The 27,962-nt window shown below is 48.7% G+C and overlaps 2 protein-coding genes across 6 annotated transcripts; one reads left to right on the forward strand and one right to left on the reverse strand.

The window, feature by feature from the left end:
* Positions 1-1,494: 1,494 nt before the first annotated feature.
* PHAF1 (phagosome assembly factor 1) lies at positions 1,495-24,169 on the forward strand. 2 transcript variants are annotated; one of them, XM_061138680.1, is made up of 17 exons: positions 1,495-1,608; positions 1,721-1,841; positions 5,667-5,749; positions 9,506-9,589; positions 13,644-13,687; positions 15,515-15,594; positions 15,879-15,973; positions 16,759-16,856; positions 16,948-17,060; positions 19,528-19,661; positions 20,055-20,138; positions 20,684-20,766; positions 21,145-21,188; positions 21,566-21,609; positions 21,761-21,819; positions 22,415-22,487; positions 23,099-24,169. In XM_061138680.1, the coding sequence occupies exons 2-17, from the start codon at positions 1,778-1,780 to the stop codon at positions 23,183-23,185; spliced, it is 1,269 nt and encodes a 422-aa protein (XP_060994663.1). In that variant the 5' UTR covers positions 1,495-1,608; positions 1,721-1,777; the 3' UTR covers positions 23,186-24,169. The 2 variants fall into 2 exon arrangements, with proteins under 2 accessions (XP_060994663.1, XP_060994664.1); XM_061138681.1 differs by having other exon boundaries at positions 1,527-1,593.
* B3GNT9 (UDP-GlcNAc:betaGal beta-1,3-N-acetylglucosaminyltransferase 9) lies at positions 24,152-27,884 on the reverse strand. Of its 4 annotated transcripts, none has more exons than XM_061138685.1 (2): positions 27,804-27,884; positions 24,152-26,645 (listed from the first exon to the last, which is right to left on the reverse strand). In XM_061138685.1, the coding sequence occupies exon 2, from the start codon at positions 26,617-26,619 to the stop codon at positions 25,414-25,416; it is 1,206 nt and encodes a 401-aa protein (XP_060994668.1). In that variant the 5' UTR covers positions 26,620-26,645; positions 27,804-27,884; the 3' UTR covers positions 24,152-25,413. The 4 variants fall into 4 exon arrangements, with proteins under 4 accessions (XP_060994668.1, XP_060994667.1, XP_060994666.1 ...); XM_061138684.1 differs by lacking the exon at positions 27,804-27,884 and adding an exon at positions 27,013-27,317; XM_061138683.1 differs by lacking the exon at positions 27,804-27,884 and adding an exon at positions 26,981-27,317.
* Between the last annotated feature and the right edge of the window lie 78 nt (positions 27,885-27,962).

A 27,962-nucleotide genomic window follows, 5' to 3' on the forward strand; every position in this document is an offset into this window, starting at 1 on the left:
ATGGAAAGGAAATCCAAAAAGGGGGATACACACACACACACACACACACATATAAACATATAGTTAATTCACCTTGCTATATGCAGCAGAAACTAAACACTGTAAAGCAACTAACTCCAATTTTTTAAAAAGAGGAGGGTCCTGTTAACACATATATATCATAGTTAGCCACTTCCCTACTGATGGACTGGAGTGGGTAGCCTATCCTTTCTCCAGCGGATGTCCCGACCCAGGAATTGAACAGGGGTCTCCTGCATTGCAGGTGGATTCTTTACCAACTGACCTATCAGGGAAGCCTGAACATCTTAATGACTCAGTTCTATTCTTTTGGCATAGGATGTTGCAAATGGATAGACTTCTCCGTGTTTATTTTATCGTCAGTAGCAATAACCTCAAGTTTTGGTAGAATCTCCCATGTTACACTCCTACCAAACTAGTCTAAGAATTCAGCATGTCACTCTGCTAAAAAACATTCCTCCGGGGCAATATAATGGAAAGAATTTGAATTCTACCCCTTGAACCAAAAGGCCTTCAGCCTCTCTGGGCCTCTTCCCCAACCCCACCCCCTACCCCTTCGCCTGTAAAGTGAGATAGGACCAATCTTGCATCCCAGGGTGGTTGTGAGAATCCAGAGATTCCGTCCATGAAGGGTCAGCTCCAGAAGAAACCTGGTCGTCTTTCAGTGTCTTTCAGTCGTCTTAGAGTGCCCCAGGACATTGGCCAGAAGCTCAGGCTGAACAGGCTGGAGGACACCCTACTCCCGACTTGTAAATGAGGAAACGGTCACGAAGAGCACCAGAAGTTTGATGAAAACCACATAGCGCTGGCGGCAAAGCCGGTGCTCCGGCGGAGTCTGGGCGGCTGCCAGCAGTGTTCGGACAGCAGCCCTCGGGGCTATGCACAGCGGAAGGTGGTCGGCTAGGAGGTGGGCTACTTAGCTCCTCTCTAACCTAGTCCGCTCCCCCAGGAGCCCCACCCCCGTCCCACCCCAACACAAGTACTCGAACCCACTCCTCGCTTGCTTTGAGCTCGACTCAAGTCCCAGTGACCGCAGAGAGAAGGAATCATTCCTGGACAACTAGAGGCAGCTGCGGCCAGCGTCAGTCTCGGCCCCAACCGGGAGTGGTAAGGCGCTGGCGCGTCTTGAGCTTTGAGGCTCCATGTCCTCTCTCCCCGCTGGGCCTCAGACGGTGCGCTCTTGGAACTCGCCTTTTGCGTTCAGTGACTGTGAGTGGGACGTACATGTAGACGGCAGACAGGTTCTGTATAGCCATGTCACATGTATGTGTTGCGTGGTCACGCATCCTTTTGTGAAACGTGTTCACTGTGGGGTGCGGATGTCGGGGTGCACGGAGTGTGATGCTCCTCATTCCAACAGCTCCCGCACTTCCGGATGATACGCACAGGCCTTTCTGCTATTGCCGGACTGTCGCAACCGCCTATCCCGAGTTTGCGCTGGAGTGACTCCGCCTTAGCTCCGCCCCCGCGACTGAAATCCCGCCTCCGCCACACTTTACGGCCCCACACGCCACTTTTGCCGCAAACGCTCCTGCTGCTGCCGCCGCTGCCCCAGGCTGCTGCCGGTGAAGTGAGGTGAGGTGAGGTCAGGTGAGTGAGGTGTGGTGTAGGGCCAGTAGCTCTGGCGACGGGGTAGAGGTGGAGAGCCGGGCCGTCGAGGGCCGGCGCGGGTGGTGAATCACCTGCTGCTTTGTTTCTTAAGCTCCGGTCCGGTCTGCGCTGCCGCAGGGAGGCCGCCCCGGCCCGGCGAGCCGAGCCAATGCTGGATCTGGAGGTGGTGCCCGAGCGCTCTCTGGGAAACGAGCAATGGGAATTCGCGCTGGGTGAGTGTGGGGTCTCCCCCACGACCCTTCTCGCTGACCCTTACTTCTTTCCCTGCCCTTCCCACCTCTGGGCTCTGCCCCTTACTCCCCTGCGCCCGCGGCACCTTGACTCTTTGGGACTCCAGTCACTAGATGCCGGCCCCGACCTGGCAGCCTATCGTTCTGCCGGGCCCTGACGCCCTTGCATCAGGCCTCGGCGGGGCCCCTCCCGGGGCAGTGCTACGATAATAATAACAATAACAATGGCTGACACGCCCCAAACATTTACCCAGGGCCTGACCCTGTTCTCCGGTGCATGATTATATCAGGTTGCCACCGGGGAGGCCTGAGGGTCGCTAAGATTGTTATTTCTGTACCCATTTTACAGACCAAATAGCTAAGAAGTGACTGACACCCTTAAATACCGCCCAAGTAGTTCATCTCCCTTTGCTTTTCTGGGCCTTGTGTAGCCTCTCCAGAAGGAGAAACCTAGGCACCGTTCCCATCGCCAAATACTGGGGAGCTGGTCAAGGGAACTGAGGAGAGTTTTTGTGTGTTAAAGCAACTTCTGACTAGCTTCCTTCTCGTTTTTAATGTGGTCGATGTGTGGTGTAATCCTAAACCCAGACTTTAGCGGAGAGAGTGAAAGGTTGAATGAAATAGGAGTTTGGGTAAAGTAGCATTTGGTTTGTAAAAATGCAGGTTGGGCATTTTGTGGGATTTGGCCCGTGTTTTCCCCTTTTCCTCAATGTCGCTCCCTTTCTGTGTGCAGGTATTTGCATTCAGTAACCCCAGAGTGTGTTTACTTTTATGTTCCAGCACTGGGAAGAGGGGGTGGGGAGCAGGTGTTTGTGCAGGCCTGAACTTTTGTCACACTAATTTGGGCTACTGGACTGAGTCAGCTGCTCCATTGGGCTGCAGTTTATCCTTGAATCTGGAAGACTGCTGTCTATGGAGATAGGGTAGGTGAGAAACTGCAGAACAGATTTGCTGGTAAGATTCTACTGGTGCTCAGTGTCTCTGTGAACTGAACAGCAAGCTGCCTCTAGGTTGTAAGAGCCAGTTTTATTGAGAATTTGCAGTCACCTTCTCTCATACCTTAACTGGTATGAAACACTTCAGCTTCTTGTGAAGCACCAAGAACCTGATTGAGAGGCTAAGGATATCATTGCCTCCAGGCCCATTTGTTTTGCTGATGCTGTTTGGCTTGTAGTTAGGAAAGAACCTCCCCTAAACACAGCTTCTCATCCCAGGACTTCACAGGGCAGAGTGAAAACTATGACTATAGCTTCAACCTGTGCTTGATGGTATGACTAGGTTGTGTATCTACAAGTACAGTCTCTGGGTCAAAAGTAGTATCATTTGAGATTTGCTAAAAATGAGGTGGGAGAGTAAGGTTTCTTCTATCAACTGTTGTTTTGATACTTTAACCCCTACTCCTAACTTTGCCAGTTTCTAGGAATCAAGGATTTGGATAGTTCTTTCAGGCTGTCTGAATACCAACCACAAATAGTGAAAAGAGCATTTCTGTATGTTGGGCCTAGAACTGAACTTTGAGGGAAAGTTCATACGGGGAATAAGCCTGATGATCATCAGCCTTGATGATTCCTTTTTGGGTCTTGAAAGTCTGCACTTAGGGAGAGTTCCCTGGTGATCTAGTTGTTAGGACTTGGCATTTTCACTGCAGTAGGCTGGGGTTCAGTCCCTGGTTGGGGAACTAAGAGGCTCCAAGCTGTGCAGCATGGCCAAAAAAATCCACGTCTCCTCCAGGTGGGTTACTCCTGAATGACTCAGGACCCAAGATTCCAAGGCCAGGAATTTGATGTGGTTAGGTGTCAAGTAACTCTCCCACAAGAAACTGGTTTGTGCCATGTGGTCTTCTCTTTCTCAACACCTGAGATTATCTGTCTTGCCCACATGAATGTTTACCATTCCCCCTGGGAGAGACAGCGTAGATGCTCCTCAATTTCTGGAATGCCAAAGCTGAGGAATGAATGCATCAACTTGTTCATATTCTCAGTGAACATTTAAGTCTCTACTATGTTCCAGGCCTTGTGCTGGGAAGTACCTTAAGGTCTGGTTTACTCCAGCTTTCTTCAAAGTGTAGAATGGGCCATTGAATAAAGGCAGGATCAAATTATTGTTTAAATGTAGATGGGCCACACATTTTTTTAACCTACTGCTTTCTCTGTGAACTCTTCTCTGCACATCTCTCCTCGAATCAGAGGTAAACTGATCTTGAATGTGAGCCACTGTCCCTGGCCCAAGGTCATGTGGTGGTCTCTCTTCCTTTTTCTTATTACCTAGTCCATAATCCTTCAGTCTCACTAAATAAATGTTTATTCAACAGACACTATGTGGGTCCCCAGTGCTGGAGATCCAAAAGAGTGGCGAATAACAGCGAATAACACAGACACTGTCCTTGCACTCATGAAACTTTGTTTTTGGATTGTTTCTGTGAGTTTCTTCTTGTTTGAAACATAATGCACTCTGTGAAAACATACTTTTTACTGTTCCACATGTGTCCCTGAGCTTCCCTGGTGGCTCAGATGGTAAAGAATCCACCTGCAGTGCGGGAGACCTGGGTTCAATACCTGGGTTGGGAAGAGGAGGGCATGGCAACCCACTTCAGTATTCTTGCCTGGAGAATCCCTTGGACAGAGAAGCCTGGTGGGCTACGGTCCATAGGGTCACAAAGAGCTGGACACTGGAGAAGGAAATGGCAATCCACTCCAGTATTCTTGCCTTGAGAATCCCATGGACAAAGGAGCCTGGCAGGCTACAGTCCATGGGGTTGCAAGAGTTGGACATGACTGAGCGACTAAACTACCACCAGTTTCTCCATCTTCAGCTACAAAGAATGTAATCAATTTGATTTTGGTATTGGCCATTTGGTGATGTCCATGTGTACAGTTCAGCATCTTAGCCACTGGACCACCAGAGAGTCCCAAGTGTTTGTTTTTTAAACCACCCAAGTCTATGGTATTTTTGTTCTAGCAGCCCAAACAGACTGACACAGTTACACATAGGGGTATATGGAATCTCTTAATGTTATTTCTTAAAACTGCATGTCAATTTAAAAAATTAACTCAAAATAAAAAGTTTCTGTAAATCCAAAAAAAAAAAAGAGTTGGACACAACTGAGCAACTAAGTACACGAGTCCCTGGAATCTTTGAGGTGTCGTTGGAATTTCAGTTTCTTAAACTGCAGCGGGGGTGCATATATAAATTTGTTTATAATGGGCCATGAGTTAAAAAATCAAGTGTTAAGTTTTAGAGGATGTTTGTGGGTTGATAAGTGAGAATCCAGTGAAATTCTTGGTAAAATAAGTTGATTCTGCTTGACATATGATTCTTCGCTTTTTAAATGAGCGCTTACAAATCATGTGCTCCTGCTGACTCAATGAGGAGACAAATATCAGGAAAAGAGGAAGGACTTGCCTAGGTTATACGTAATCATGGCAGAGTGAGAATCAGAATCTTGGTCCCCAGAGTCATGCAGTCAGTGCATTTCTTTCTTCTTTGGTTCCTACTGACTTGGCTTTCTCCAACCCCTTTGCCTGTTTGGGGATCAGCATAGAAGTCCCCATTTCCAGGAAGTCTTTCTATTTACTCCTTCCCCTTATACAATCCAGTTTTTCTCTTAGTGCTTGCTGTTAACTTTATTCTCTAGATCTTACTGCTTATTGGACTTATTAAACTTTTATTTACTCAGTATGTCCGTAGACCTTAGTGGCCCCCATTCCCACCCCTGGCTTTACTGCAAGGACTAATGCCTAGTACACTGATAGATGTCAGTAAATAGATAGCCCAGGTAACCACACAGGTGTCCTTGCTTTATTTCAGGAATGCCTTTGGCTCAGGCGGTGGCCATTCTTCAGAAGCACTGTCGCATCATAAAAAATGTTCAGGTTCTCTACAGTGAACAGGTGAGTGGTAACTTATTTGTTTACTGAAATAGCATCCCTAATCAGTGACTCACGTCTGGAGGTTGATGCTCTGGGAGATACTGACTGGCAGGGATTCTTAGGTCAATGTGTTTGAATGGGAGTGTCTTCAACACTTAGTCACTTACCACGTACATTTTCTTTGATTCTGAAACATTTGTAGTTTTGGTCATCTAGTGCTGCCAGAAGGAAATGGCAGCCCACTCCAGTATCCTTGCCTGGAGAATCCCAGGGATGAGGGAGCCTGGTGGGCTGCCGTCTGTGGGGTTGCACAGCATCAGACACGACTGAAGTGACTTAGCAGTAGCAGTGCTACCAGAAGTTTAGATGAGCAGTAATAATCAAACTTGCTTTTTGATTATGTTTGACTTACCTACAGGCCCTTAAAAGGGGGGTTTTCAGTGGGAGGTCACTTCAGGGATTGTCTGGTCTTCTAGGGTACTTCCCTTCCACTTTCATGTTTAAAATAGTCTTTTCTGCTTTGTCGATTGCTTTGGTTTGCATTCAGGATTGTTGCAGTGCAGATTTCTAGCTAGCAGACCATCCCAGACTTGAAAAGAAGCAGGTATAGTTCACCCTTTTAATAAGAATGATCTGATAATATGAAAATTGCTAAACATTGGTTCCAAATTAATGGACATGTTTTACTTCTTTTGTCTGACTTGTGGTAATCTTTATTAAATGTTGTGCCAATAACTACCCTTATAGTATAATGTATGTGCCTACAAAGACCTTTTCAGTTTCCAGAAAGAGTATATTTTAGGTTAGCACTGGTGCAGAACTTTCTGAATACCAGGATTTTTTAAATTGGGTTTTATAAGTAAAGTTGGAAACATTTTTATAGACCTTTAGAAATAGGATTCTTCTTAACTCTCTAAAAATACTGCCTCTTTGGATTCCGTGGTTCTTCTAGGACACAGACGTGCTGCCCCACGGAACAGCCTTTGTGGTGCCCTGTGTGTCATAAACCTCGGGGGATGATTTAGATCCTACACAGGCTGCAAGATATTCTCAGTGACATTTTAAGTACCAATTTGATGATTTTAGTTCCATTCGTTTCTATTAGTTTCTGATCCTAAAGCAAATGGCAGCTTATTTTTGATGTGAATGTGACTGAGACTTCTGTGTGGCTTCCACATTTGGCTTAGTGTCAGAGTTGAGTGTGTTACCTATACCCAGACATTACATTTTACAGTACTGTGCACCTCTGACAGCCTACTGAGGCCCATGTGAAAGGTCCTTCTGAGACAGAGAAGGCTTAATTTCCAAGCAAGTATTTGGAAATTCTTGTGCCAACCACAGGACTTGTGGGAGTGGGCAGAGGTTCGTGGAGCCACAGTGCCAAAGTGGTTTCTCTTTAAAGAAAAATGAAGAATGGTGACTTTTCCTCTTTTTTGCAATCAGATCATACCTAACCTAATCTGACTCAGCACTAGACCATGAGGGAATTACTCAGTGACAAGTAGCAGCCATCAAAACAGGGATAATGGGTTTGCTGCTTGAGCTTGTAGCCATCTGTACATTTAGTTCAATCAGAATTAGGCACCCAGGATTAGATACAGTTGAAAGTAGTCTTTAAACTTTTTAACCAATTTTTTAAATGAGGCTTATTTCTTATATCACTATCTTGTCTGTCATTCCAGTCTTTGGGTACAAATAGTTGTTCTGGCATTAATTAAGCTAATTTCCCCCAATGTCCTCTAAGCAGCTGGAACAACAGGGTTTTAAATCCAGACCTTGGTTCAGATCCATGCTTTCCGCATTTCTTGGTTGTACAGCTGTGGCAAGTTAATAACCATTCTGGTTCTCCAGATGGTTTCCTTATAATAGAATAATCTTTTTATGAGGATCAAGAGGAAATGGCCTCTCAGACCTCTGATATGGTGCTTCTTAATTGTGCATCCTATCCTCGTTGCCCTCCTTCGCTTCTTTTCCCATTTGTCTCTTTGCTTCATCATTTGACCCCATTAAACATTTCAGAAATATCTTGTTTCCAGCAGATCACACCTTGGAAATTAAATGTGCATGTCAAGTAGATCCCATCTGAGAGGGAAGAGATGTTAACAACTAACAGAGATAGCTTTATTGAACTGGAAGGACCTCCTTAAACACCACATAGCACATGTGATTTTGGTTCTGGAGATAAAGTACTAATAAAATATTGATTGTGAGGATGATTTGCTTGCTTTTGAATACTGCTTAGTTATGTCCTAAATTGTAGCAATGCCAAGGGAAAAATGATCAGACCTTGGAAATGTGTAATGAAATTCAGATACTCCAACAAAGGTCTTTAAAGATGCTGAAATATTGCTTCATCCTGTTTACCTCCATGGAATAGCCCTCTCAGAAATAGAGGGAGAATAAGTGACCTAAGGTGAGGTTCATTATTCCATTATCTTACCTGAGTCCTATTGGTTTTAGAAAAACATTCATAGAGACCTACTGGAAAATTACAACATTCTTTCTTCTGGTGTTTGCCAGGCATGATGGAGCCACCTGGACCTACTATCTTGTGAAGATCAGTGGGGTGGAGGGGAGTGGACAGTATGAATTAATCTCAGAAAGCTCTTTCTAGAGAATTTTTCCAGTGAGGCCCACACCAGCAGGGGCACCTGGCTTTCTAGCCTATATCTCTATCTCTGACAGACACCACCTTCAATCACTGGGCCTACCTTAAGAAGCTCTATAAAGAGAGAAACTTCTCTAAATCTTTTTGACAGCTCTGTGCCAGTTTTAAGAAAGGACGGGGTTTTGAATGGTGGTGTTTTTCTTCTACTGCTGGGCAGCGTGGTTCAGGGCAATGGAGAGTCTTCAGACTTTGAATTGATTGCTTTGCAGCAGAAGCAGGCAGGTGGGACAGACTCCAGGGAAGAGTATTATATGCTGAGTGCTTTGCTTGATGCTTTCTGGTCTACTGTCTCTGTCCTCATTACAACCCTGGAGGTGTAGGGATGATGGTATTCCCATGAAAAAACAGAGAAGTATAGAGAAACACTTAAGGTCACCAGTTCACCAAGTCTCAGGGCCAGCTCTATCCATTGCTCTGCTGCTGCTCTCCTCCCCCCAGGACTCAGAAGGGGCAAATATAGAAATGACTCCTTAGATCTCGGACTTGGGTTTTACAGAAAGAGGCACATGTGACCTGGGATGGTGTGGGGAGGGAGGGAGGAGTGAGAGTGTCATCTCGTACATAATCAGATCACAAGGCACTTCTTTGTCCCAGAATGTGACGAAAAAGAGTCAAAGAATAAAATGTGTTTCCTTTGAGTGGTACAAACAGCCTGGGAGTGAAGGGACATAGGTTCAGCTAACACGCACTGACCATTGCTTGCTGAATTTGGATCCTGGTGAGGCCTTTTATAAGGCTTGTATTTCTCATTAACTACTCTGTAGCTTTGACAGCAGTAAATAAACCCATGCTACAAATATGGACCCTGGACCTGTGAAAGAAAATGGCCTATATACCCACATAATTTTGACTTTTCTCCTAGGTAATAACTCAAAGCCTGGAAAAGAGGCTCTTTTCAACCAATATTATGAAGCAACAGCTGCAGACTGGAAGTAGAGGACACTGAATTCACAAACCAGTTTCTTCTGGCTTATAAACCTGTCAGCTGTCTACACTTAGATACTGCCTGTGCACTGCATTTATGTTGTAAGGTTTCAAATTCAGCTGGTGCTGATGAATATACTTAGTTGTTCAGAGTGTGTATTTATTTATCATTTTGTTTTTTGTAGTCTCCTCTAAGCCATGACCTCATCCTTAACCTGACTCAGGACGGGATCAAACTACTGTTTGATGCTTTCAATCAGAGACTTAAGGTAACTATAAATGGCAACTGAAGTTTCATGTCAGGCTGATTAATGTGTACAATTGTGGAATGTTTCTGAAACTCCTGAGTGGGAGTAGGCTTGTGGTTCAGAGACAGCCACAATATAGGAGACTGAAGCTGTGCCTGTCCTCCTAAAGGGAGAACCTGGGGGTAGATTGGGATGGTTGGAAAGAGGCTGGGAGGAACTTCAGTTCCAGGCTCCAGAGGTGAAGGGGAAAGAGTATTGAAGATACGGAGAACATGCTGGAGGGAGCAGGCTTTTCTGTGTTGAATAGAAAAATGAGAGGAGGTAAGTATTTGTCATAGATTATCCTAAGTCTTTAAAATGGGGCCTGACTGCAGAATAGAACTGGAAGACTTCAGTCAGATTTTTCTATCTTATTGTTTTACTTCATTCTTGGGTCAAACAATAAGACTTGGAAGATGAAAAATGGAACCTTTCTTCCCAAAATGCTGAGGGCTTGGACCTTAACACCACCATCACCGAGTTGACTCTTTTTTTTTTTTTTATTGTGGGAAGGAAAGAGCGCAAGGGCCCCGCGAGCACCCACGTGCCGTCATCTTCCCTCTCCCTGCCACCAGGACCAGAGGGAAGGGACACGTGCGCGCACGGAGGTGACAGCCGCGACAGGCGGGCGCCATCAGCCCCCCGGCCCCGCTCGCCCCCCCTGGGAAAGGACGGCGGGGCCGCCCTACGGCGCCCCCGGACTCTCGTCCGCGCCACGCCTCTTCCCCCGTCCCCCGTCCCAGCCCGCGGGGCGAGGGCCCGCGGCGGGGAAGCGGAGGAGGGCGCAGCACCCCGAGGCCGGGAGGCGCCGTCAGGGGCGCCCCCCTTCTTCTCCCCCGAGTTGACTCTTAAATCCCTTTAAAGAAATCAAACAACTTGCTGGTATGTCTTAATTGGCATTCAAGTACAGTTTACTAGCACCTATTTCAGACCAGGATGTTTTTAACGCGCTATTTACAAACGCCTGGACATGATAGGTTAGTCATGTAACATCCGACTCATGCCTCAGAGTCACGAGGTTGAATGTGGCTCGGGGCAGTGGCATGCTAGGGCTGTCCCCCTGGTTAGCTTATGGAGCTGCTTTTCCAGAAGACTTGGGTGCTTCCTACTTCTCACCATCCCATCTCAAGTGAGCTGCTGAGTTCAGAGAGCACATGGAAAAATAACCTGTATATGGAATAAGAATTCTTCGTTTATGCTGCCTTTTCAAAAAGGAGAATTTGATGTGAACACTCTTATCCCCACAGCACCCTTGCCTCTCTTTATAGGCTCAGTCAACCTGGCCTACTGACCAGCAGCCCCACACTGAGAAAGGGTAGAAGCTGGTCTTCAATGTGGCTTCATCACAGATTGGGGGAAATTAATCTGGAAACACCTTTACAAAGAGCCATTTGTCTTTAACTTAGTAAATTCACTGTAGGAAACTTAACCCAGAAAGATTAATGGGGAGGGTAATATTGCCAGGTATTTATAGCAGGGCTTTTGATAGTAATGAAAAGCTGGAAGTAATCTAAATGGGCAACAGTAGATGGGCAGCCTATGGCAGAACTTCAACATGGTGAGGAAATATATTTAGTGAGCACTTAGTACCTGTTGGAGAAGGAAATGGCAACCCACTCCAGTACTCTTGCCTGGAAAATCCCATGGGAGAAGCCTGGTAGGCTGCAGTCCATGGGGTCGCAAAGAGTCGGACACGACTGAGCGATTTTACTTCCTTCCTTCCTTACTTACTTAGTACCTGTTAGTCCTATGGCTGAGTGCTTCCTATGCATTTCCTAATTTAATCCTAACAAGCCCATAAGTGGTACGGCTTACTAGTGAGACAACAGGGGGACAGAAGATAAGCAGTCTACCTGACACCAGGCTTTTAACTCTGTATTACCAGAGCATAGCGACTGGCTGCTGCTAGGAATAGAAATGGCTTAGGTTCTGTTGATGAATGTGGGAAATAAATGGAATAAAAGTGTGTGAGCATACTATGCAGAAATGCAAGGAATTCAAAGTACTGTTGAGTGGGAAAAGAGATAGAGTAGAACCGTCTCTCTCCCTCTGTGAGTCCCTATGAAGGGAGGGCTGGAGCCCTGCCTGAGAATATGGAAGCTGAGGAAGCAGTCCCTCAGGTACCGTTGATGGGCACCAGGTCTGACCTGACCTGTCTGCCCCACCATACAAGGGCTTCAGAAGTCGCCTCTCCCCACTGCCGTCCCCTGCAGTTCCCCCATCTCACTCCCTGCCTGTGAGAGAGCCCTGTGGAATGAAGCTTCCTAAGTCACAATCTATACAGCCACCTGTCTTTTCCTTTCTGATCTTGTCTGCTGCCATAACTTCTCCTCTGGGGAAATCAAGGTCTTTTCCAGCTCAGAGGGTAGAAAACCATGGCTTTCAGATTTCCCCAGCTACCTGTCCCTATGGTCCAGCAACTGTCTGTGGGCGAAAATCTGCTTGTTGGTTCTGGCAAGGGACCCAGAGTGCTGACCATCGTGGGGTCCTTCACATCACAAGTGCCACAGTGTCACAGGAAGAATACTCTGGAGGCCCACAGGCTGAGTGATGGGCCGCCCTTGGGGATCATTGGTCAGCCATAGTGGTAGCAATCAGAGGGGCAGAGTGCTACCCCTGCTGCACAAGCAGAGGTTCTGGCTGAGGGTCGAGGCTTCTGGCAGCCTGGAACCCTGGCCTCAGTAAAATGGCACACCCGTTTAGCATAATATACTGCCATGCCCCAGCTTTCTGAAGATACTATCATGAATCACAACTATTCCCCTGCCCTTGCACGACCTCCCTCAGCACGTCTTTTCATGTTTCTGAGCTTCATATTACCCTTAGCTGGCTTCATCCCAGGCAGACTCCCTGACATGTGTTGTGTACCCTTCTGTGCACACTAATGAGCCAGACTAAAAGGAGCCTAACTCAGTGGGACCAGTGAATGGCCTATACTGGTAGTGTAGGAGAGCGTAGATGGAAATGCTCCAACAGCCTACGAGAGGCAGTGATTCTTAGCAGCATGTAGGATCAGAATAGCTGCACTTTATAGTTAAGAAGCGCCCAACTTGTAGTTTTCCAAGCCAGGGACAGGTCTGACCACAAGTGAACTGCCTGTTATGTCTCTGTTCCTGTGACAGTGCCAGGTGCCCCATCACCCAGTGTCCACAGTCCTTCCCAGAATGAAGCCCTGGTTGTCAGGGCAAACAGATTGAACCAGCTCTGCTTGTGCTTCTGCAGTGGAGGCCAAATCTCCCAGCTGGGGAAAGCAGATGGTTCGCCCATCCTCAGTCAGCTATGCTACTGGCTAGACGTCTAGCCTTTGATGCCATGGACATCAAAGACTTCAGATGCAGATTACTTGGCATCACTAGTGGCTGGATGTTCAATGCCTTTTCCTTTGTCTCCTCCCTGAGTTCTTGGCATTTCATCAGACTGAACCCTTAGAAACTTCACAAGGGTCCTGAGGTTCTCCAGGTTGGACCAGATTCTCTTCATTAGGGACATAACAGTATTGTCACACTGGACCTAGGCTAATAAAATGACTTGTTTTCTAATAAGATAGACCCCCCTGTCTTTTTTTTCTTTTTTTGGTAAACCACAATATTTTGAAACTGTTTTTGAAAGTGACTTGATTTGGGTTTTTATAATGCAATAAAGTATAGCATGAAAGAAAAGGGGCTCAGTATTCCCCTTACAGGTTACAACCTTCACAAGCTGCTTGAATTTGTTTTTGTGGAGGGTTTCACTGTCCTGTCGCATGGTATGTGCAGTCTTATGTATGATCCAGCTGTAGACTAGATACAAAAACTTGACCCAGAGCATCCATAGACATCTGTTGAACCAGCCTCTAGAGAGAGGGGGAAGGTGACTTTATGCCATGTGTATACGGTATGGGTTCCAGATTTAAAAATAAAAACAAAATGTGTAGTGCTTCCGGAGAATTTCAGCTAGTGATTTTTTTTTTTCCTTACTGCTCTATAAATGTCTTCTAATTAACCTTTTTCAACTGCAGAGCTCTAATAGATCTTAAACATTTGCTTTTTGTTTTTAGGTGATTGAAGTATATGACTTGACTAAAGTAAAGTTAAAATATTGGTAAGTTTTCTCCTGGTTTGTGTCCTAGGCTTGGCACATATGGGCTTATTTCTATCCTCAACAGTTCTGGGATTAGAGCTGGGTGCCATGATTCCCTCAGGCAGCCTCCAAGTCTACTCCATTTCCTGGGGAAGAGAAGGAAAGGTCATTCAGAACACACTGTGAATGAAACACTTCCCATTTGGGTCAGTTTCCTTAATCCCACCACAAAGCAGGACCTCAGTCTGTGACTGTCCCCTGGGTCATAGCTGCCCTTCCCTGCACAGCTTCTTTTGGCACCTTTTTATGTTTTCATGACCAACAAAGGTGGGACAAACCAGATATAGCTGATTCTGAGGCCTATGCTAAAGAGAATGCTGAAAGGATCACTGTTGGCGGGGGCAGGGGTGGGGGCAAAATCTGCTTTTTAGAATGAAAATGGGAATAGCCTGTATGGTGCACAAATATTTCAGCCCCCATATGGTAAGTTGCTGTGCTGGCATCTAGAATATTCTGTTCAGTAAGCTTCCTTAACAAGCTTCCCTTTTCAAGGATATCAAAGGGAACTGTTCCTGGGTTGTTTCAAGCAGTATCTGCCAGTAGAGAAGTGGATAAACCAGATGCATAATAGCACTGACCCCTGCAGATTCTGGTTATCTTTTAGTCTTGTTGGGGCCTTCCGTACCTCATGGTTTGGCTTCTCTTTACCCTCTTAAGAGTCACTGGTGGGTAAGCAAGGGGTCAAGAGTCAGGCTGCCCTGGGTTTGAGTTATGGCTTCTTCATTTCATTACTCTGCGAAATTGGGCAAGTCACTTAACCTCTTTGAGCTTGTTTTTTCATCAGAGAAGTGAAAGCATAAATCTGGCTGCTGAGTTAGGAAAACTACATGAGATAATGCTGATAAAGCATACAGCACAGTGCCTGGTTAAAAACAGAGGTGCTCTAGATGCTGACTATTATATACAGACTAGATAAACAGCAAGATCCTACTGTATAGCTTGAGAAACTATTTTCAATATCCTGTAATAAACCATAATGGAAAGAAGGTGAAAAAGAATATATATATATACATATATATATATATATATATATATATAATTGAATCACTTCACTGTACAGCAGAAATTAACACAATATTGTAAATCAACTATACTTAATAAAATTTTTAAAATGCAGAGGTGTTCCATAGTGATACTCATTTAAAAAAAAAAATATCCTTAACCTTTAAGCACTCTCCTTAAAGTTAGAAATGACTTATCTTCGTGCTCATCATTTGAAATCACATGCTCCTCTTTGCTCCCAAGCCCACCCCCTCCCAGGTATTTTTCCTTTGCTTGGGATCATTCCTCCCCATCCACTTACCCATTCACCCAATTGATGAGTGCTGGTTCTTCTGCTTGTTAGGAAAACAAGCTGCCTTGCTTGGCTGTATCCTACATTTAAAATGTTCATCCCCTTTTTAAGAAAGTTCCTTTTCAAGACAAACTACTCATAGGCATTCTGGGAAAACACATTAACAATGACTATTTCTATGATTATTCCTTATCCAAGTACAAATGCTATGGGGCTGAGGCTGGATTTACGTCCTTCCGAACTGGGCCTGGTCACCATAGATGTCTTGGGAGGTCCTAGAAGGCTAAACCTTTGAATCAGCCTCAGGAGAGTTGACTATTTCTGACCTCATTAATTGTCTCTTATTTAAAAGTTCTATAGTTAAACCTTTATTTTGATATAATTATAGACTCAACCCCCCATGTATTTTAAGAATAACTCTTCCAGCCACCATCTCTAATGACCTGTGAGTACATCCTACAAGCCTGGTATTAAAAAGCATCTTTGTTTTTCAGTGGCGTGCATTTCAATTCTCAAGCCATAGCTCCCACCATTGAGCAGATCGACCAGTCTTTCGGTGCAACCCATCCTGGAGGTATGCCCAGTCCATCTGATTCTTCTGGTCATCTGTAGCAGCCAATAGTAATAAATCTGGCAAGTGGTGCCATGCCAGCCCCGACCTCAAAGCTCCTATCAGATTTGGGGGCTGGTACTTGAGTGTGAAGGAAAGCTCTCTCCCATTGTTTTCAGCCTAGTAAGTCAGTTCAGAAATGAGACACAATGAAAGTGTTGCCAGTCATTACTCCCTGTCAGGCTGGTTTGTGTTCACAGCTTCAGATGCCATTCAACCTTGTCATTTTCTTCTCCCCACTCCCACAGTGTACAACTCTGCTGAGCAGCTCTTCCACCTCAACTTCAGAGGATTGTCTTTCTCTTTTCAGCTAGATTCCTGGACCGAGGCTCCCAAATATGAGGTTAGCCTTTTTCTTTCCCTGATATTTATTGCCCAGTGCCCGGATGATAGGGGGCAGAAGACAGTACCATTGGAGGAGGCTGGATAGGTACCCTTCCTTTGGTTCCCTTAATCTCTGAGGTCTTCAGAGGCCCCTTGGGTGTACAGTGGGTGAAGTTGACAGAACAAAACCCAGACTGGCGTTCCCAGGAGGAGGGCGCTTCCAACTGAAGTGAGGTCGAGCTCGCTCTTCAGAGGGAAATCCGTGTCGTGTGCTGTAAAAGTCCAAACACTGCAGTTTTTCTCAATGGCCTAGAATTTGAGAGAATTCATCCTTTGACAGTGGCATCCTTAGTGTTATGAAATGATAGTTTTTTGTAAGTTTTACATTTTATTAAAGAAGGCATTTCTGCATTTTCTCCCTGATGAAGGAAAGGAAAACAGTAAAATTAAAGATGAACTTGCATGGTTGAGTGAATTTATTGACCTGGAGACAGATCAGACTGTGCTTTCACTTGGCCAGTTCTTTTTTTTTTTTTAATACCTTGATAAATAAAACAAGCAAATTTCAAAGTTTCTGCGGAAACCATTCCACACTGCAGGTAACAATACCCAGTGAGAAAATGGATACAGAAAATGTGTACCAAATAAGGCAGTACCAGTAGTACAGTTGTGTCTGAAACTGAGATATTCCTTTTCTAAATTCCCTACTTTTGTGACCTGGCCAGTTCTCTAAGACCATGAGTATTGGGAAAATGCCAGGGCCTGCAGTGTGCTTTTAGTAAAACATTTATCCTGTGTTTGCAGCCCAATTTTGCCCATGGCCTGGCTTCTCTTCAGATACCCCACGGAGCAACTGTGAAACGAATGTATATCTACAGTGGGAACAGCCTACAGGATACCAAGTATGTGTGGGGGAGCACAGGCTTCATGCTACGGTCATGGGCTCCCTGGGAGGGAGGACAAAGTCTCTGCTCACTCTGTGCCTGCCTCCAGGGCTCCCACGATGCCCTTGAGCTGTTTCCTGGGCAACGTGTATGCTGAGAGTGTGGATGTTCTCCGGGATGGAACTGGACCCTCAGGTTTACGACTCCGCCTCCTTGCCGCAGGTCAGTTACTGGCTTTGGGGTGGTGGGTTCTCCATTATAGCCTTGTCAAGATGGTCTAAAATCCCACGTCCTTAGGGATAGTTGATAGAAAACAAATGGTGCCGACGTTTATGGTTAGAAATTTTCATTCGTTTGTGAAGGAATAAGACATAGTTTTATTTTGAGCAGCCCTTATAAATGACAGTAAAACTGCTTCCCTCGACATGTACCTCAGCCTCTGTGTACTTAGGTGGTTTTGCAGTGGTACCCGGGTCTTAGAGGTGTATTTTATAGGCTCAGTGTTGCATGTTCTCTCATTTTCCACCCTTTGTGCTCATTTCTCAGAGTAGACTGGCAAGAGGGACTTGTTGAATTGTGATTTGGCCATACCCTGCTCAGTTTTGCTGATTGCAAACAAAAAGAATTTCTGTCTTCAGTAGCCAGTCTCTCTAAAATCCACACCTCATCCTGTGATTTTCTTGTGTGGACAGTCTCAGCTCCTTCGAACTTTGAATTATGCTTAGGGGTACAGAGATCGTGGAGTTTGCCTCCGTAAAGATGACCTGGGGACTGTGAGCTCCATGAAGGGACCTGTGCCTTCATGGAGCTCATAGTCTAGCCAGCCTTTGTTTGTAAGCTGGGGGTCTTCCCTCAGTCTCTGGGGCATCAGTTCTCAACTGCTAAGAATCTGGCAAATAAATTGTAAACTCACTCCCCTGAACAATTAGACAATTCAAAGCCTCCAGGTTAGAAATTTCTTAAAATGTGGTTTTCTAGCCACGGCAGAACACCAGCTACTGAAAGGAGCATTGTGCTTGTGCTGTAGTTTTTGAAAGAATTGAGATGTGGCGTCTCAAAAAAGAAGATGAGGTCTTCTCAGGAGGCTTGCTGCTTGAAGCAGTGGGGTAGTCAAGGGTAGTGTAAGATACCAGGTGACAGCAAGAGGAGCCTGTTGAGAGTAGGGGGTCTCAGCCAGTTCTGACCACCACCCTGACAGGACGGTCCCAGCAGTCACATCATACTGCCTACAAAACACCTTAAGTCAAGACCTCACTGAGTTATTATCCCACCCAGTACTCATTGAGAGTTCCTGTGGAGTGTGGCTACAGTGATGCCATTCAACTGTCTTGATCGCCACAGTAATGTATAGGAGGACTCACTCAAGGGAATCAGAAACTAAAATAGTCTCCTTGAGAAATTAAGGGTACCTTTACTTGAGGAGACTTCAGATAGAGTAAGACAAGAGAGGAGACTCACCTGTGAAGGGTGCCTCCCTCACAGCCCTGTGTGGGCATTCACAAGGATCTGGTACTTGCAGACTTTGGGCACACCATCTAGCTTGACAGGACTTTCAGTGGTTTCCATAGGTCACCCAGGCTTACCTAAGTGCAGGATTTATACACAGAACTTAATGTGAACTATGCTTCTTTCCCCTGATTTACACATAGCTTTGTGTGTGTGTGTGTGTGTGTGTGTGTGTGTGTGTGTGTGTGTGTGGACTGGGATTTGGAACAGCTTTTATTGTACAAGAAAGAGCTTTGTCAGTTGTAAAGCCCTATTCAGAGTAAGGTGATAGTGGTGATTATCATGGTACCAGAAATTATTCCTCCTCAGATTCTTAGCTTCCTTTTATAATTTTGGGCAAAACACTCTGTCTTCCCATCCACAGAGTGAGGTAAATTTTACTGTTGGTATGTTCATTGCTATTCCACAACCACTTTGTGTGTGGGGAGGGGGTGGGTATTTAACCAGAATCATTTTTTAAATGTATTAGACAAACTCAGAGTTTAAAGATTGTTCCCAAAGAAGAAACCTTTGGCAAATCAGGTTTTCTGTTTTCACCCACTTTCCTGGTTTGTCTCTTTTTGAGTGTTAGTGTTTGTAGAGTTAGGGAGTAAGTTAGTGGGTGCTTAGCTCTTGGCTGTCTTATAGAGTGACCTTCCGGTCCAGTCTCAGGTTGGAGGTTACCATTGAGAAGTACTTCTTATCGTAAATCCTCTATCTTGTTGGGAACTGGAAAGGGGCAGGAGATCATGGCACCTATTTGTGTATTTCCATAGCACCTGTGCTGCTGTTTGTTGTATGGCAGTTGTGTGATGGTCTGATTAGAATCTTTATACCATGAGCGCCAACGTAGGCAGAGACTGCACCTGTTTTTCTCACCGTTGTTCCCTCAGCATCTAGCAGAGTGTCCTAGCCCAGGGTGTCAATGACTAAATATTTGGTGAGTCAGTGAGTGACATCTCCAGAGCTCCGTGTTACTTTTGTGGGATTGAGTGAGCCTCTGGCATTGTTTTGAGTAGATAGTGATCTCCTGTAGTATCTCAAGTCCTGGTGACCTGGTGTTTCTCCTTACATGCGGTCTTGCCCCTCAGCCAAACCTGATAATGCAGCATGCAGCCACTGGCCTCTCCAGGGCTCCAGACCCTGGGCTGCAGGGTTCCAGGCCCTGACTGGGAACCTGACCACCTCTACTTGTTCTCTGCAGGTTGTGGACCTGGCCTGCTAGCAGATGCCAAGATGCGGGTATTTGAACGCTCAGTGTATTTTGGTGATTCTTGTCAAGATGTTCTTAGCATGCTTGGCTCTCCACATAAGGTCTTCTACAAGTCAGAAGATAAGGTAGGGGAAATGTGTTTATAAAGTGAATAGGCGATCTCTCTCTTTTTATTTAATCAACTTAAACTTAATAGTGAATAAATATAAACTGCTGTTTTCCCAGAGAACCTGTTCTATTAAAGCTAATGGAAAAAAAGTAAAAAACTGATGAAGTAAATTGAAAGCTCTCTTCTGACCCCTGTTGGTCAGATTGTCCTGCCTTTCCTTGGAGACCAGGGCCCAGTCTGCAGTCAACCAAAGCTATCTGGGTTGTTTAGCACCAGCATCGGGGACTCCCACACTCTTGTTTACCTAACAGATGACCGTCACACAAGAAACACAACTTGTAGACTCATTTCATCCAAGAACTGTATTAATGGATTGGATTTTAATTCATTGTTATTTTTTCCCCAACAGATGAAGATTCATTCTCCTTCTCCTCATAAGCAAGTTCCATCCAAGTGCAATGACTACTTTTTTAACTACTTCACTCTCGGAGTGGTAAGCTGTGATTCCTTAGAGAAGTGTTTGATTTCCCTGCAAGTGTGCAGTGTGCTGGGCAGGCCTGTGTGTACACTCGCAGCTTTAACTGTGCTGGCCTCTGGAAGCCAGAAGGATCTGGCAGGTCCTGGCTTTCAGAACAACCAGGTGCCTTGAGCCCCTTGACAGTCAAGGGGGTCCTGAATCTTGTCATTAGCTTTTAAGGCAAAATCTGTGCTCAGTTACATTTTTTAATCTGGTGCTTTGTGTCAGGGAAGCTATCCCTGACCATGTTTGAGTTCCCAAACAGTGGGAACTGTAGCCCTGTGTCCCTGTGGGGCCTACTGGTACAAGGTTTGGAATGAGGAGGCCTGAGATGGTTGGATGTGTGTGTCGTCCCATTGCGCTAGGTCTCAGCTGTCCCCTTGGTTGTTGTTTGGGTCAGAGCTGTTCCCCAAGGGCATCCCCATTGTGTAGTGGGTGTCTTTGATAAGGACATGCCCTCGAAAGCCCCCTGCCCGCCTCAGTAACTTTACCCACTTGAGCACCCTTGTTTTCTATCCCAGGACATTCTCTTTGATGCGAATACACACAAAGTGAAGAAGTTTGTCCTACATACCAATTACCCTGGACATTATAATTTTAATATGTGAGTATACCCACACCTGCCCCTCCCGGAAAGAGAGCTTGTGGCCTTGGATGTTTGCTAATTCCTGAAAAGTAAACGATTTCCTGAGTGTTTTCTCTTCCTGGTATAGTGTCCATTACCTTCTATCTCTCCATTTATACCCATTTTACAAATAGAGAAATGGATTCAGAAAGCTTGGCCTCTTATCCGAGGTGATAGGGTCTTCAGAGCCCCCTGGCTGTGCCCTTTCTGGTTTGACTCTAGGGACCAAATCTGACCTCTCCAGGGCTTTGAGCAGGTGTGCTTGATCCTGTTTTTCCTGGGGTGCGGAGTTGAGATGTGGAGGTGGTCAGGTCTCCCAACAGGTCCCACCTTTACCCATCTCCCTTCTCTCTCTAGTTATCACCGCTGTGAGTTCAAGATCCCCCTAACCGTAAAGAGAGGTGAGTGGTCAGTGTCCTCAGGGTAAGGAAAGGGTTTTAGAATCAGTCTCCCATGCGTCGAAGAGATGATAATCCAAGCAGAGAGGGTGGCAGTGGTTGGATGTGTGGACTCTTTGCCCACCTGCTTCTGCCCAGAGCCTCAGCTCCTCTGGGTTGGGCTCTTGGTTCTGGGGGCCACGTGGTTCTTGGTCCGTAGTCTCCTGGAAGCCCTTAAGGTCTTATCCTGTGCCTGTGGGATTGGCGGTTCCCAAACTTCAATCCTAGTGTTTAGGGTGGCGAGGGCTGGGGTCGCAGGTGGGCTGAGCCATCTACCTGAGCAGATATGGAACTGAATCCAGGCCAGGCCAGCTACCAACCACGCCGTGTTCTCTTTTCAGAAAACACAGAGGGTCAGACAGAAACATGCACAACCTACAGCAAGGTGAGCTCCTGTTTTTCCCACCTGACACAGTCTGAAAATGGGAAGGCCATGAGCCTACCAGCAGTCTGGTGCCTGCGTCCTTTGGGCCAGCCGTTGGTCACAGTGGGGTCGGGTCCCTGCTAATCCCCTGTCACCCTTATCCCTCTTGTAGTGGGACAACATCCAGGAGCTCCTGGGACACCCTGTGGAGAAGCCTGTGGTCCTGCACAGGTGAGTGGGGGGTTGCTTTCTGATCGCCCCACCCAGCTCCTCACCGCCCAGAAGGACCGGGAACCCTAGCGGTGGGTACGGCTTAAAACCAGCAGGAATTTCTGATGTTGCCACACACTTCCTGCCCAAGCCTTGTGAGTTACAACTCGACCAACAGTTCTGCATATTTACTTGCAACCGGAGGGGCTGCCCCTGGGATAGCTCCCCCCTCTCCCTCCTACCTCCAGGTATAGGGACCTTTCACCTCCAGTTACTCAGAGAGGGAGGCAGTTTGGCTGGCTGTCCGCATCACACCTGCTGCCTGCTTTGGCTCACAGCCCAGCACCTGGCTGCCCTGCTGTCTGAGGCGCCGTCTCCCTGCTGACTGTACACCCCAGTCCAGTTGCATAATACCCTTCTGTGCCAGCGGGGCTGCACGGATTTGGTGCCTGAGTGAGATCCATCACTGTGCCTTGGCCCTCAAGAGCCCATGTGGGAAACACACTCGGAGCCCTGAGGGACCACTGGCTAACAGCCCCTACCCCAGAAGGAACTGGAAGCCCCACCTGGCCTAGGTCTCTGTCTGCCCCTCTAATTCTGGCTTCCCCGGCCTCAGGTCCTCGTCCCCAAACAATACCAACCCTTTTGGCTCCACGTTCTGCTTTGGTCTTCAGCGGATGATCTTTGAGGTAAGCCCTGGGGGTTGAGTGGCTGGTGATCATGGCAAGGACAGGCAAGTGATGAGGGAGAGACTGGGGAGGGCCTGAAGGCCCTACTGGGCGGGCTCATCCAACAAGATGAGGGGAAATGGGGAGCCCACATTTATATTTGAAAACATGAGTACAATAGCAAAGGGAACTGCAGGGCAAGCGGGGCTCTGTCCGGGGGCGTTGGGGGATGGTCTTTAAATGCCACATGAATGAATGTGCGGTGGGGCGAGTGGCTCTTGAGGCCCCACTGGCTGGGAGAAGAATGGGCTGCCCCTCCTTTCCCATCTGGTTATACCTTCAGCAGACCCCTAGCAGTTCCGGAAGGGCTGGACAGATGGGTATGGTAAAGTTTATGTGTCCTGGAGGAACAGGTAGACACGGGCAGAGATGACCCCTAGCACGAGCTGGGGAGTGTTGAGGAGTCATTCCAGCCCCATGTGCAAGTGTGTTGCACACACAGGTGCTGCCTCAAGTGCCTTCTCTTCTGCCACAGCCCAGGACTGATCCCACTCGGGGTTTTGTGGGAGTTTTGCTGTGCTTACATCCCTTCGACTCCTCCCCGTCAACTCACTGTCCTCTTCTTACGCCAGGTCATGCAGAACAACCACATTGCCTCGGTGACCCTCTATGGCCCCCCCAGACCTGGTGCCCACCTGAGAACTGCGGAACTCCCCTAGGAACGTCATGACCCTTGCCCCTCTGCCCTGTGGAACTGTGCATTGCATTCTGTTCAGTGGGCCACCCCATGGGTTTTCTTGGACATCTTGCCAGTGTGGAAGGGCTGTTGTGGTGTTTTGAGGTGGGACTCAGGCTGGGCACTCTGCCATGGGGTGAGAGGCCCAGATATTCCTCAGTCCATTCTCAGCCTGCTGGTGCCAACAGGGGACACAGACTGCAAAGAGAAGCACAACTCTGAGCCTTGATACCTGGAGCCGGGAGCTCTCAACTAACATGTGAGGAGACAGGGTTCTGTCTCCCTGTCCCACACATTGGGAAAACTTGGGACTTTTCTATGGCTGAGAACACAGGCACCCAGACAAGGACACGGTCCTGCCTTTGGCCCAAAATTGCCACGTGACCTTTTAGGCAAGCAGGTAGCATGTCCATCGTACTTGGTTGCGACTTTTGCACTACATCCACTTTAGTTACTTGATGAGCTGGCTGTGGCCAAGGTGGCCCACCTGCCCTTCCCTGTTTCTTTCTTGCATGCGCTCCCTGCCAGACCCAGTAGGCACACCCAAGTGGTTGAAACACAGCTTTCTACCATCAAGGTACGTGCCCAGGCCTGGCTGCACTCATCTTGGAGCAAGCCTTCAAGGTCGCCTGTCCCCCTGCTCTGCCCCAACGTGGCTGGTGGGGCTGCATGTTTCCATTCTGTTTGCCTCTTTTATTTAATGCCAAAGTTTTAGCCAAAGACATCTTCCTCCTTTTTTGTGTGTTTCAGCATTCTGTTCTGCACTGTGGGCTTGGCTCTCCTGCCCTGACTCTGGGCAGTGTCCCCTGGCCGGGCCCTTTCACACGGCTCAAGGCCTCTGGGACTCGTGGAGGGCTGGGCTGCTCCCTCTTTGTGGGACTTGCTAAGGAAAGAAGCATATGTGCTTTAAAAATATTAATCCTTTTGAAAAGAATTGAGAAGAGAAATGTATAATTTTATCCCATTTTTAATATTTTGGTCTAGCAACTTGTGATACATAGATGACAATTTTGTGAGGTTTTTCAAATGTGTGTACAGATTTTTGTAAATAGGACTCTTTTGTAATTAATTCATGTACAGCCTCATCCTGTATAGTTTAACAATGAATGTGCGGGGGACCAGCCCCGGGCTCCTGTGTGACGTTCCCATGACTTCGTGACTGGTGTCTTCCTGTGTGGACGGTGGCCTGGCCAGAGACCCCCACACATCCCACTGTGGGGCAGCCAGGACTCTCCCCATCCTCCTAGAATGGGGGAATCTTCCTCATGCCCTACCCTACCCCTCCTCCAATAAAGACCTATGCCCTCAGCAACAGCTCCCCATGTGCTGTTGCTGGGATGTTTGTACTAAAATAAGCCTGGAGGCATTGGTGTGTTTTTTGTTTGTTTGTTTTTGAGAAAGGGGGTGGTTGAAGAAGGTGGGGAATTTTCCAGCTGGCATCATCTCAGAAGAGGTTCCTTGGCTCCTCCGAAGGGGGCAGCACAGACTCCAGTGGGTTGCATAGGTGCATAGCTGCATGGGTGCAGGCTCTCCCGTGGGTAGCTGGAGGTGGGGGGAGACCTCAGGTAGGACGGTGTGCCGAGTTCCTGTGTGCCTCCATCCCAGGGGTTCCACCTAGTCCAGGGCTCAGGAGGGGCTGAGCCAGGAAAGCAGATCTAAAGACCTAGACAGAGCTAAGGCTCCAATTTGCAAACTGGAGGGGCAGATAGGAAGCAAAACACCTACTTTCAGATTGAGTTGTGGCAGAATGGCTGCCAGTTCCATGAGGACTGAGGCCAGGCCCTTACCCCTCCCTGTGGGGTCCAGCCTTGAGAAAGACCTCCATTTGTTGGCATCACTCTAGGGGTTCTAAACTAAGGAGCATGGTCAGACTGCATGAGTCTCTGCCGCCACCCCTCCCCCCATACATACACTCACACATCCCTGCTAGGAGGACCAAGCATGTTCACCCGCTTGGCAAAGAGCCTGGTTCTCCACCGCCTCAGCCCTGGCTATCTGTGCCACCATTAGATTGGTTCCAGATCACCGCCCAGTAGAGAGGGTCAGTAGGAGCCAAGCTCAGTCTTCATTGCCTGGGCCTTCTGAAGGCAGACACCTGGAGACCCCTTTCTGGGGAAGAACCACATACCCGCCTGGGAAATCTACCTTTCAAGCTACCTCCCACTTATATCCTGGGTCTGAATGAGGGGGTCTTAGAGCTGTGACAGGAGGCTAAGGGCCCCACTGGAAAGGGCCAGCAGGAACAGGCCATGGACGCGCACAGGCTGGCCCGTTCGGCCCGTGTAGCAGGTGCCACATAAGCCAGATGTCTGCAGCCGAGAGCCCGTGCACTACAACCAGCTCACGGTAAAAACAGGGATCGAAGGTGTGGAGGTGCGGTGCGGCTGAAGGTCGAGGGATGCCAAAAGTGCGGAAAGCAGGATGAGGCTCAGGCGTGAGGTGCAGGCGCTGTAGACACATGCCCAGAAAGACGTCGTCGATGGGGAAAAGCTCAACCTGCGCGCAGGCACCGGCCAGGCGGCGCAGTGTGGCCCCCGAGAGCACGAAGCCGCCGCCGCCTGCGTAGGCCGGGTAGGCTGGCAAGCCGTACACAGCCTCGGGGATGTAGTATTTGCTGGCCCGCACGCGGATTGGCCGCGCCTGCACGATCACGTCACCTGCAAGCAGGTCCTGCGCCGGATCCCTCGGCGCCAGGAACTCCAGCAGGTTTCCCACGTGCACGAACACGTCGGCGTCGCCTTTAAAAACGAAGCGCACGTCGGGGCAGTAGGCGGAAGCCCAGGCCAGAAAGTGGATCTCCTTGAGCGTTAGGTTGAAGAAAGTGTCGTCGAAGGCCCAGAGCAGGATGTCCGCGTACGCGCGGCTCTCGGCACGCAGCAGGGCGCTCCAGTGCGTTTGAGTGCCCTCCTCCGCCTCACCCCCCACTGTGCCTGTGCCCCTGGGTATGCCCAGCAAGAATACCCTGCGCACTAGCGCCCCCTGCACGCGCCCCTCAGCACCCCACGTCTGGCGCACGGCTTGGCGCCGCTCGAAGTCCGCCGCCACCGACTTGACGGCGATGAGCAGGTCGGGTCCGCGGGGGAACGCGCCATTTCCTTGGCACTTGTGCGGCTGATTAATGAGGAGAGGGAAGCGCCGCTGATCTTTGGCGCGCAGATAGCGGCCAAAGTCAAAGGGTCCCGTGGGCGTGGGCGGCTCTGGCGTATCCCCTTCGTAGGCCGGAGGGGCTGCACCCGTGTCCGGGGCCTGAAATACACGGAGCCCTGGAGTGGGCCCCGGCGCCGCCCTCTCTTGTGCTCGCGGCGAGCTCGTCGTCGGGGCCGTGCCTTCGTGCTGCGCGTAGAGCAGGAGGCCGAGGGTGGCGCCGAGGAGCAGCGTGAGCAACGCTTCTCGGCGTAGGCGCAGCCTCCGCCTCATGTCAGCCTGGCCGGCGCTCGCGCCTCCTGCGGAGAGACTCAGTCAGGGGCTCGCGACGTGGAAGCTAACAGCCGGCGGGGGCTCCCACCCCGCGCTCCCGGAGGGGAGGCCGCGGGAGGCCACAGGCCAGGGGTCTCCGGCTACTGGTCGTTCACCCCCCTCCGGGGTCCTTCTGTTTTGGACCCCAACTCCCCCCACTGGGATGGACACCCTGAAAGGACAAGAGGTTCCTCCTGTTAGCCGGCTGCCACCCTCTCAGCTCCGGCCCAGGACGGTGCCCCAGAGCCGGGGCCCAGGGACGCGGAGCCTCGGCCCCACCCCCTTCCCGCGCTGAGGCCGAATCCCTTCCACCCATCCCTACCCACCACGGCGGTCCTTGGGATCCTGACACACCTTCGGCCCTTGGGAGTGGCGCGGCCCCGGATGCCAGGGCCTCCGGGGCTCAGCGCAGGGTCCCAAGGGCGGCCATGGACGGGGCCTGGGCCAAATGCAACGTTGGCAGGAAGGGGGACCAGGGCCGCTGCCACGTGACCCTACAGCTGTGTGCGCCCGGACATCTGGAGCTCAGCTCCGCCCTGGCGCCGCGGGAACGCTGTCTCCAAGTGGAGACTAATCTCTGAAAGAGATCCTCACGGTCAGCTCTCTCTCCGGAAGGCTCAGAGAGGTGAGTTTTGGTCTTCGTTCTGACTTAAACTCCCCAATTCTGCCTTTCCAGGGGACAGGAAGAAGCACTAGCCTTTTTGGTTAGTTTCCCCACCCTTGCCTCTCCGGAGCCGGAAGGGCCTGGGCTGGCAGGAGCCCCAGCGCAGGCGGGCTTGGCATCCCCCGGCCCCTCCCAGGCCATCCTTGGAAGTGCCTCTTTTATGCGTACCAGAAGCCCTGGTTCCCCAGGTACGTGGAGCCCCCTTTCTCCTGGTTCTGCCAGGCCCGCCAGCAGACACAGCACACACACAAGGACCAAGAGGACTGCTTGCTGAGTTCTCACAGCCCTGGCAGCAGCTGTCATGGGTGATGCCCATATGGGGATACTCCTTCTCAGGGAGTCAGGTGACTCGCCCAGGATCAGACAGACATGAGGTAAGAGCACTGCCCAGGACTTCTGGAATTCCATCCAGGACTCTTTCCTCTGTCCTCCCTTGCCCCTCTGCCTACTCATCCACAGGGATTCAGGAGAGGGGGCCAACCTTGTCTGCTGTAACTTCACAGATGAGCACTTCAATCTTTCTTCGCAGAGGCAGTTCTGAGTCCTCTAGTCCCTAGTGGCCCAGGCCAGCATAGCCTCCTGCAGGAGGAAATCACCACGCCTGGGCCCACTGCAGGCCAGACAGGCTGGCAGGGATTGG

The sequence above is a fragment of the Dama dama genome, chromosome 4, assembly GCF_033118175.1.
Source record: "Dama dama isolate Ldn47 chromosome 4, ASM3311817v1, whole genome shotgun sequence".
Lineage (NCBI taxonomy): Eukaryota > Metazoa > Chordata > Mammalia > Artiodactyla > Cervidae > Dama > Dama dama.